Source organism: Pinus tabuliformis, chromosome 7 (assembly GCF_031772625.1).
Source record: "Pinus tabuliformis cultivar Carrire ecotype Pingquan chromosome 7, CPIR1, whole genome shotgun sequence".
NCBI lineage: Eukaryota > Viridiplantae > Streptophyta > Pinopsida > Pinales > Pinaceae > Pinus > Pinus tabuliformis.
Window position 1 is genome coordinate 1,650,870,189 of NC_142293.1, and position 10,301 is coordinate 1,650,880,489.

At 35.0% G+C, this 10,301-nt stretch overlaps 2 protein-coding genes across 3 annotated transcripts; both read left to right on the forward strand.

Moving 5' to 3' along the window:
• Positions 1 to 5,182: 5,182 nt before the first annotated feature.
• On the forward strand, positions 5,183 to 7,681 carry LOC149254747 (uncharacterized). 2 transcript variants are annotated; one of them, XM_089460216.1, is made up of 5 exons: positions 5,183 to 5,355; positions 5,551 to 5,755; positions 5,897 to 6,080; positions 6,376 to 6,782; positions 7,364 to 7,616. In XM_089460216.1, exons 1-5 carry the CDS (start codon positions 5,273 to 5,275, stop codon positions 7,391 to 7,393), a joined length of 909 nt encoding a protein of 302 aa, XP_089316342.1. In that variant the 5' UTR covers positions 5,183 to 5,272; the 3' UTR covers positions 7,394 to 7,616. The 2 variants fall into 2 exon arrangements, with proteins under 2 accessions (XP_089316342.1, XP_089316341.1); XM_089460215.1 differs by having other exon boundaries at positions 6,376 to 7,681.
• A 1,813-nt stretch (positions 7,682 to 9,494) lies between these two features.
• LOC149254748 (uncharacterized) lies at positions 9,495 to 10,088 on the forward strand. The gene has a single exon (XM_089457079.1). It carries the CDS (start codon positions 9,683 to 9,685, stop codon positions 9,914 to 9,916), a length of 234 nt encoding a protein of 77 aa, XP_089313205.1. The 5' UTR covers positions 9,495 to 9,682; the 3' UTR covers positions 9,917 to 10,088.
• The last annotated feature ends 213 nt before the right edge of the window (positions 10,089 to 10,301 follow it).

Sequence of the window (10,301 nt, forward strand, 5' to 3'; positions counted from 1 at the left end):
TGCTACATGGAACAGGCCACAACTGATCGAATCATGGACACATAGATAAAAAACACTTGCTAACATAGGATCCAACTGTATTGGGTTGACAAAGTTGGCCGACTCTTGCACCAAGGCAAGTGGCTCACCAGGGACCAAGTTTAGTAAAAGTTTCCCCATCTCATGGAGGCACTCAACGCAATGGGGACCATTTCTTCCTAAGAGGGAGAACTAATCTAGGTGGATATTGGTGGCCACCCGCCTATTCCACTTGGACCCCCACCATTGTTTCTTTCAGTTTTCCGTTTCCTTAATTGTAGCACAATTTACCATTTTTGGCATTTTTTCGTGTCTTGAACTTTCGAAGTTGTTTTGAGGCCCTAAACGATGTTTTTTTTGGAAAATGGGAAAACATGAGACTTATGTTGATGTAGTCAAAAGTTGTAGTCCTCGGATACATCTTTCTAACGAGGTATTGTGCACATCAAACGAAGATTGTATACCAAAGTTACGATCCCGAGAAGTTGATTAACCAATTTACCCAAATGACGCCCACAATGTTGGTGCTTCATCTCCTAGGGTTAGGTTTTTGGATATTTAGGGTTTTCCATTGTTTCTCAATAATAAATGTACTTTTTAGCCTCATTGTAACACAGTTCAGATGCATGTAGCTCAACATCTCTTCTCAGAGATAAGCTACCATCGCTCGAGCTAGTTTATTTCCATTCTATATGTAAGCATATTTTAATTCTTTCATATTAATGAAATGAAGTGTTATTTCTACTACAACTTTGTATTTATGGTTATATTTGTATTTTGTTCCATTCTTGTTTAAGTTCAGATAAGTCACAAATCAATCCAAATGCCCAAAAGAAGGTAAGCAAGGAAAATCAAAGGAAAATCCAATCACCCTAAGAGCAAGTGGTAAAACACTGTAATCTTTTGATCAAGTGATGCAATTCAATTTTGAAAAAGAGCATATTTTTGATAAAATATTTGCTATCGGAACTTGAAAGAGTATATTTGAAAATTGAGAGGCAATCTATGTTGGAAAGGTTATAGAATCTGTAAGTTTGGCATAATGTAAGTGATTTCTCTTTATCTTCTAGCTTTGAATGACATTTTGTTTACTAATTTTTATATTCAATGATTTTCTATATGTCACAATTCTTCTCGAAATTATTCCTTACAACGTTTGCTTTGCAACATATGGTTCAATTGCTAGTTAACTCTTATTTGTCTTAGTGTGTCACGTATTTGATAATATGAGAAAATGTTGTTTAATATTGTATTGGTTATTATATATAGAATTTCTTTCTACATGAGCAATTTTATTCTATATTTTAAGAGGATGTTAGATCTTATTGGATATGAGATGTGTTTAGTGTGTCATTTGAGATATTAGCTCTTACTTTGGCTAAAATAATGTAACTAATGTGTGTGTGTGTGTGTGTGTGTGTGTATATATATATATATATATATATATATATATATATATATATATATATATATATTACATTAATTAAATGAAAATCTCAACACATTGGACAAGATTTGGGCTCATGGAAATTAGAGTTGGTATGTTTCTGACTCTTGTGAGAGTCCCATCAGAGGGGTACAAGATCATGGCATTTTTGCATTTCTAATCCTTTGTAATTATAGAATATTGTATAATATTGATATAGGTGATAAATGATTTCTTTGTGAGTGTTGTTATGGTTTAATTGTATTGTTATGATCTTTTTGTCCTTAGCTTGTCCATGGGAGTATGTTCTTTATCCATCAATTAATTCATGATATATGCCTTAGAATTATGGAGGTTTTGTAACTTTTCTTAGTGATATTCATACTCTTTAGTGTAGTCAAAGCTATTGTTTCATCAATACATTTTTTAGTTGTGATCTATTTATAACGATTAAATTATTTGTTTGAGGTCTCACACACATGTATTGTAATGTTCCTATTAGATAAATTGCCTATATATGTGTTTTGAAACACACACACACACACACACATAGAGAGAGAGACACGCCTTTAAACAACTTAAAATCATTATTTTCACTCATGCAAAATGAGACACATCATTAGCTACTTAAACTAAGATACTTTTCTTTGAAATAACAAGCTAAATCATGCCATTCTTAAACTTGTAAGTAAAAGAATGAAGCCTTTGAGCAGGAAATTTTTTTTGTAGCTCCTTCATTTATTTACCTAAGTCTTTGATGTTTGGAGCTTGGTATATGTGAAAATTGACTTGTACAATTGAAAATACACTCTATTGAATATCTTAACTACATCTACAATTAACCTTGTTCTATCTATGTTTGTTCTATATATAACAAACTTCGTCATCATATTATGTTTAATTATCATGGTAATATATCACAACTAACTTGCCATTATTAATGTAAAACTATTATTTCAATTTTATTATTTTTATGGGTTTTCTAGAGAGACCAACTCTTGGTCTAAGAAATGGCTACCCAAGAGCAGCTAAATTGTAAAATCACACCAACCAAATTAACATGGTCGAACTTAAGTGTCTCTTCCCAACTACCGTTGAATTCTAAACCTAGGTAGCGATATAAAACAAAGCCCTTCTAAACCAATCACCCTAAGCCCTTCTAAACCAATCACACTAAGCCCTTCTAAACCAATCACACTAATGAAATTTTCCATTTCAATTTTTCTATTTTGGAAAAAAAATAAAAAATCAATTTTAAGAAACAAAATAAAGTATGCAAATTGTATATTTAAACACCCAATTATATAAATTAAATTTTAGAAATAAATCTATTTTTAAAATAACAATTTAAATTTAAACATAAAATTGATGATTAATAATTATAAATCTATTTTTAAAATAACAATTTAAATTTAAACATAAAATTGATGATTAATAATTAATAATTTTATTTATTAGTAAAACTTTATTTATTGGTATATATTTAAATATTTAATTATATAGAGAGAAAATTTTATTTTTTTCAAAATAAAGACTGAGAGTCTCCCTTTCTCCTCTTTATTGATATCTATTAAAAAACACTTCAATAAAAAAAATCCAAAACAATTACATATAATTAATCAAATTCGATCCTAATTAATCTTTTTTTTAATATTTAGTTACCTAAATGTTAAAATGTTTAGTGTTTTCAAATCCAACTTCATATCTTCGAAAACATTAAAGAGTATCTGATCATCTCCAAAGTAATGGACATTACATCATTATTATTATTTTTAAATATTTATCAAATATAATTTTTTATTTAAAAAATTAAAATAAATTATATCAATTTATTTCATAAAGATGTTTTAATTTAATTAAAGTAAAGTTATTTTTATAATCAATAATGAGGATGTGTTATTTTTCTAGGAATATGTATATTTTTTTATATTTAATATAAATTTGATAAATAATATTTAAAAATATTAATAATACAAATTGTTTTAATATGAATTATAAATAAAATATTTTAATATCAATTATATATTTATTTATTTATTTATATATACTATCCTAGATTCATCTTAATCTAGGATCTATCAAGTGTCCTTTTGGCACTTAATAGATCCAAGTTTAACATGGATCTAGGTTGGTTTTTATATACACATACCATGTCTAGGCTCGATCCATCTCTCTCCCTATCTCTCTTCCCTCCTCTACTCTCTCCATCCCTCTCCCTTTCTATGTCTCAGTGCCTCTCTATCTTCCTTCATCTCTCTCCCTTTCTCTCCCACAACTCTCTCTCCCCTGTGATATCTCTCTCTCTACCCCCCAAATCTGTCACTATCTCCCTTCCTCTCTCCTTAACTCTCTCCCGCTCTCCCACCTCCATTTTTATGTCTCCCTCTCTTTTCCCTTTCTTTTCCTCTCTCACCTCTCCTCTCTATCTTTCCTCCTCTCCTCTCACCCTCTCTCTCCATCTCTACTGTGCTGTGTCATTGTGTCATTGTCTCTCTCTCACCTCCATTTTTATGTCTCCCTCTCTTTTCCCTTTCTTTTCCTCTCTCACCTCTCCTCTCTATCTTTCCTCCTCTCCTCTCACCCTCTCTCTCCATCTCTATTGTGCTGTGTCATTGTGTCATTGTCTCTCTCTGCCTCTATCTCTCTATGTTTGTGTTCTTCCCTTCCTCTCTCTCCCCATCCAACTCCATCTTCTCTCCCTCCCCTTCTCTCTCCCTTCATTCCTCTCTCTCCCTCTCTCTATCCCCTACCCATCACTCTTTATCTTTGCTTTCTCCTTCTCTCCCCCCTACTTTCTCTCTCTCCATCCATATAACGAAGACTTTTCACTCTATGTAATCAATGCTAAATGTAATGTCTAAAATATTTTACATTTCAATTTTTTATTGTGAAATAATATTGATAAACCATTTATTTTTTCAATAAAACTTATGGTATCAATAAGCTATTTATTTTTTAATATTAATAAAAAAAATCAAACATTTAATTAGATCATAACTTGAAAGCCATTTACATAATATGATTAGATCATAACTTGAAAGCCATTTACATAATATGATGCTATGACAATAAATAAATTACATAAATTTTTTATAAATATTGTTGTAATATCCATACGTAATTTTTATTTAAATATTTATATAATAATTTTTTATTATTAAACATTTCACCCCCATCACCCCACAATAAAATACTTGAAAATATCTGTCAGCCATTATTACTTGATATGAGCTGAGAATAAAGTTGTGTCATAATAAAGCAAGGGTGTGGAAGAATACACTTGTAAATAGAGGATAGTTGATGGAGGTGTGTACACTGTTTACCTTTTAGGAGTCCAATCATAGAGCTGCTCGGTTGAACAAAGCCAACCACACAATTGGCATTTGCATCACAAATGCAGCAACGTGTATATCTCGAATGATAACGCGTGTTATTTAGAGGATGGACGGCATCATTTTTCACTTTACAAATCTGTTGGGGTCCACATGACCCAAATCTGTTGAAACATCCCCATTAAATTTATTAGGCCGATAGGCCTTCCCTTTGAAAGAGACCTTTCGTCGTCCCTTTCATTCTAAGGTTGACACTTGGCATTTTTTTTTCATCTTGCAGTTTCGCACTCTAAGGTTGACACCTGGCATTTTTTTCCATCTTGCAGTTTCGCATTTAATTCCGGTTCTTCTTTGCAGTTGCAACCGATTACCGAATATCGGGAAACAGTCTTGCAGTTTCGCATTTAATTCCGGTTCTTCTTTGCAGTTGCAACCGATTACCGAATATCGGGAAACAGTAGTGTGGAGTGGGGTTTCTTTTGAAAATCAACCAAAAATGGCTCTGAGCAGCGCTACTGATTCTGATGGCTCCATACATTCAACCTTTGTCTCCAGATATGTTCAGGAATCCTTGCCTCGGTATGTATAAACTCTGGAGGGAAATCTAGGAACATAAACTGCTCTTATGAAAGCTTATTTCACTGGATGGGTTTGCTTCCGCTATTGTGCAATAGTATTTTCTTGAGGATAAACCCTCCGGACATTGGGATTTCCAATAAAATGGCCCTGAGCAGGGCTTCTGATTCGGTTTCCTTTGAATGTTTGTGTTGGCAGGTTTCAAATTCCGAGTAGGTCGATTCCCAAAGATGCTGCCTATCAGATCATCAGCGACGAGCTCATGTTGGATGGGAACCCCAGACTTAATCTTGCTTCTTTTGTCACCACATGGATGGAACCAGAATGTGATAAGCTCATCATGCAGGCAATCAACAAGAATTATGTCGACATGGATGAGTATCCTGTCACTACAGAATTGCAGGTAATGGCAGGGTTTGGGATACTAGATCTGAAGGCCCTTCTCAGATCCGTTTTGGGCGTTAATTTTATTTATTTTTCTTTGTTTTCTCAATTCTTTATCTGAAAGTGTTCAGTGCTTTCATGTGTCTGGATTTGGAAAAAGAATCGATGCGTGAACATAATAGCCAATCTGTTTAATGCCCCACTTGGCGATGGAGAGGAAGCTGTTGGTGTGGGCACGGTTGGATCTTCAGAGGCGATCATGTTGGCAGGCCATATTCTTAGACTTCTTGCCTTCATGCTTTTCACCATTGCTGCTGCAACAGTCGTCCGCGTGATCTTCCAAGGTAAGTTATTAACTTCTTATGCAGAGCAATTCTTGAATATTGATCCGTACACTGTAACAAGTACTCAATACATGTCAGAAGCTAAACTGAAATTCCTGGTTAATTCTTGGGAGGTAGCAAGAAATCAGTTATTAGGTCACTTTAACAAAGTTTGAGTCAGGGGCTCAATTTGGGGGCGTAGATTTTTGATGTATGTACATCATTTTTGTGTAGTTTTGATTAACTGGGGCGTTTATTAAAGATGAACAGCAGTTGAATATCTTCTTGAATTGCTGCTTTCTTCTTGGTTTTGCAGTTACATTATACAGGGTTAAGACTGAGACAAGGTTAACTGGTTTTCCTCTGTTTTTATATGGAAGTCTGCAAGAAAGTTTAATGGACAAAGAACCGGATGATTATACAGTACAGGCAGGAATTAGAGAGAACTATGCCCTAATGGAAAACCCAAGCGTGAAGCAAACCCATGGGATTTCTTTCATTCAAGACATCGTTCTTCTTCCAGAAGAAATCCTCTTCTTAGTTCGCCTGCCTTCTGCAGATTCCAAACTGATATCCCACAAATCATTACTCAGCTGTTCATTCTCGCCAGAAATCAATACAACAGTTAATGGCATCGATTATTTGCAATTTGGATCTTCCCTCCAAGTGCCAGTTTTGAAAAAGCTCCATGAGCTCCTATTTCTAAATTGGTCCCTTTTGAATGTATGCAAAATCAAAATTACAGAGAGTCTGTTCTGAAAAATCCACTTGCAGTGTTTGACAATTTTGTTTCTTCATAGAAAATTCATAAGAGTGCAAACTTTGAGGCCGGATTAACAAGCTTTCATGTGCCTTGAAATTGAAACATAAGTGTGAAAGCAATTTGAAAAACTTAAGCAAACCTTCTCCCAAAGTCCATCAGATGCCATTATTAAAAATTCAGAGTCAGATGTAATGGGCAGCTTTCTAATCTCCGGTTCTGCTGATATCCACCGTTTCAAGTGTATATCTCCTATACTTCTCGACACAGCTAAGGTTCCCTGTACTCGCCAAGCTCCCCCGTGAATGTCCATGTAACCACCCTGCCACAGCCCCAAAAGTACATTAGTAAACCCGTTAAAGAATGGACGAATAGATTAATGATGCGTCTAGCATTTGGTTGAGTCATAACCAGATTTTCAATCCTCTCCCTCTCTTCCTGCCTTCCAGGTCTATGATCACAGGTAATTGATTCAGCGTTACCATTCCTGCTGAGAACTGCCCGGCAGTCACCCGCATTACATCTCTGCATTTTGTATGTACAGATATCTCGATTCTTTGTATATTTGAGTTAGTGGATCAATAAAGAATGGCGGATTTTGGAAGTTGGGTATTCCTGCATCATGGAATATATAGACCTGTATCTTTCAGATGAGAAACTTAGATGTAAAGGAAAAGGCATTTATTAGTTGGAATGTAACAAATTGTTAGATAATTGTTGTGACTGAATTCAATTTTGAATCATCTGTAAAGCCGAACATCACAATTATTTCTTACTGGTGAACAGTGCTCAGAAGAACATGTGGTTACGTGATCAAAATTCTTAGCATCTCCTCTTTTTAAGTTCTAGATCCATTTTAATTGGGTACTAAATCCATTTTCAAATTCGAGCTAATCTTTTAAATCTATCTGAATCGATGTTTCAGACTTTTAATACAGATTTGGCGACCTGATTATAGAACGGTCTAGCATGGTTGAGATAATTTTTTAATTACAATTCTATATATTTTAATTAAGATTGTAAATATTGAATCACATAGTGTAGAAAAAGAGTGTCAAATATATATTAAAGGGAAGCTATCGTACTTAGGCTTAAACCTATATAAGGGAAACAATCGTACTTTGGCAGAGGGAGTCTTTTCCCTGAATGATGAAGAAGAAACAGGTTACAACTTAGAATGGCAATGAATGGTAAATGTAATCCAGTGGTGCATTTTTTTATGTATAGATATCTCGATTCTTTGTAAATATGATTACATCTGTGCATTTTGTATGTACAGATATCTCGATTCTTTGTATATTTGAGTTAGTGGATCAATAAAGAATGGCGGATTTTGGAAGTTGGGTATTCCTGCATCATGGAATATATATTCTTGCCTTCATGCTTTTCACCATTGCTGCTGCAATAGTCGTCCGCGTGATCTTCCAAGGTAAGTTATTAACTTTTTATGCAGAGCAATTCTTGAAAACCCCACATATATAAAACCTTGGAAACAAAAACCTGCGTGTGGTGCCCAGCAAAAAACCTTGGAAACAAATATATAAAGAAGACTAAGTTGATATCTCACGACACAAAAACTTGACATTATTCTGTGGTTGATCTCTATCGGATGAGTTTATGGTTACACTCCATTGGCGACATTAGAATGATGGCCATCTTAATTACACTTCATTGGCTCACTGAAGAGTAAAATATGTAAACAACTTAATAGTGATTATTGATGAGAGGATGAGATTAACTGTTTTGTTCTTTATGTTATCTGCAAAACATAAAACACATATAGTTGAATAGAAAATATTGATTGTGAACCAAATCAAGTTATAATTGATCTAATAAAATTGAAACTTGAATGGCCATTGTAAACGCATGTGATAACAAACTCTACTTATGATAACAATAGTGTTTGACAATAGATTTCTAATTAGTAACTTTGTATTTTCTTTCGATTAATACAATTGTGTCTCTTCTTGTGGTCACTCGTTTTAATACAATTGTGTCTCTTCTTGTGGTCACTCGTTTTAATGACCCACTGGTGCTCACTAGAGCTGAAAATTTTCTTGTCCTTGCCTTTGGAGCGATTGTATGTATGTGGAAGGAAAGGCAAGTATGATATCGCTATTGATTTGCCAGACCATTGTTATGTACTTTTTTAGGTCTGAAGATGTGTAACTTGTGGTTTAGCTTGATACATTCTCTTGTATACCACTTTAACTTTGTCAATATCATAAGTCTAGTAGAGTGTATGTCTGCATGGCAGAACTGCATTAGGCTTGAACTTTTATAAAAAATTACATTGTATTTAAAGAAATATGATGTCCAGATAGCATAGAACTCCAAACATCAAATCTCTTTGCTCCTTGTAGGCTTCAACCAATATCTCTTTTAGAGAAATTCAATAACTCTAATTTAATAATTCTATCGGCCTCTCTTTGTACCTTTTGGGACAATTGCTAGTCAGATACTCTTATTTATTGGAAGGACCACATACTTTGACGTACAGAACACACCCACGGCCTGTCCTTAGTGGTGGGGACTCGGGAGGAATATTTCGTGAGAAGCTTCGAGAGGCTCCCACGCGGCATCCCAAGATCCGGCGAAATCTCCTACGCGTCAGTTTTGGAAACGCGTTAAACGGTAACTACCCATCCGCACCACAGAACACCCATTATAAGGCGTTGTAGGAATCACAGATCAACAATTCGTCTCTGATCTACCTCTGCTTGCTCGCAAGCTCAATATTCACTTATTAAAAGCACTCTAATTCGTATCGGATTGCAGTTTGCCCAGGTGCTGTCCTTAGGGTTTGGTGCAGGTTAGGGTTTTCGTTTCTTGATTGTATTCTCCAGAAAATTTGACTCTGGTAATGGCAATTCCGAAGACGACGATAACAACGGATAGGAAGTGGCTAGAAATTGCCCCTCCGCGGCGAGTATGTGCCGGAAGACGGCGGCCTTTGGAGAAAACACTGCGGCCAATCGCAGAGGAGCGCAGTCTCGATAATGGCGAGCTAATGGATGGCCTTCGCCCTACTTTTCCTGCAGTCAGTGGCTTCAAGGCGGAGGGCGATACTGAAAGATTTGCGTCCGCAGAGTGTTAAAAGTTATCTCTGCAGCTCCCTAAATCTTCTTGAAGTCTTGAAAATCTGGGAGCTGTTTGTGGGAATGGATGCGTGATCTGGATAATCCGTCTGTAACGGACTTTTTCTTCTGTAATTACCCAATTTTGTAATATATTTTTTACTCTCAGAAATATATGGATTTCTTTTCTGATATTGGCTTATCGGCCAGGCTCATTTCTGTTGACATCTAAGTGATTGCCATTATTTGGAAATTAAAGTTGGAGTGAATTATTGATTAGAAAATTATTAATGCCTTCATTGTCGACCAAGTTGTTCAACGTCCATGGTGCAAATATCAAAAAATCACTCACCGTGTTTCAGGCGGAACAGAGGATTCACGCTAAATTTGTAATTGTAATGCACT

Excerpts from the sequence above, each read along its gene's own strand:
- LOC149254747 (XM_089460215.1), top strand. The coding sequence starts at position 5,273 with ATGGCTCTGAGCAGCGCTACTGATTCTGATGGCTCCATACATTCAACC. Across the intron at positions 5,756-5,896 it reads CTGTCACTACAGAATTGCAG|AATCGATGCGTGAACATAAT; the intron begins GTAATGGCAGGG and ends ATTTGGAAAAAG. Across the intron at positions 6,081-6,375 it reads CGTCCGCGTGATCTTCCAAG|TTACATTATACAGGGTTAAG; the intron begins GTAAGTTATTAA and ends TTGGTTTTGCAG.
- LOC149254748 (XM_089457079.1), top strand. The coding sequence starts at position 9,683 with ATGGCAATTCCGAAGACGACGATAACAACGGATAGGAAGTGGCTAGAA.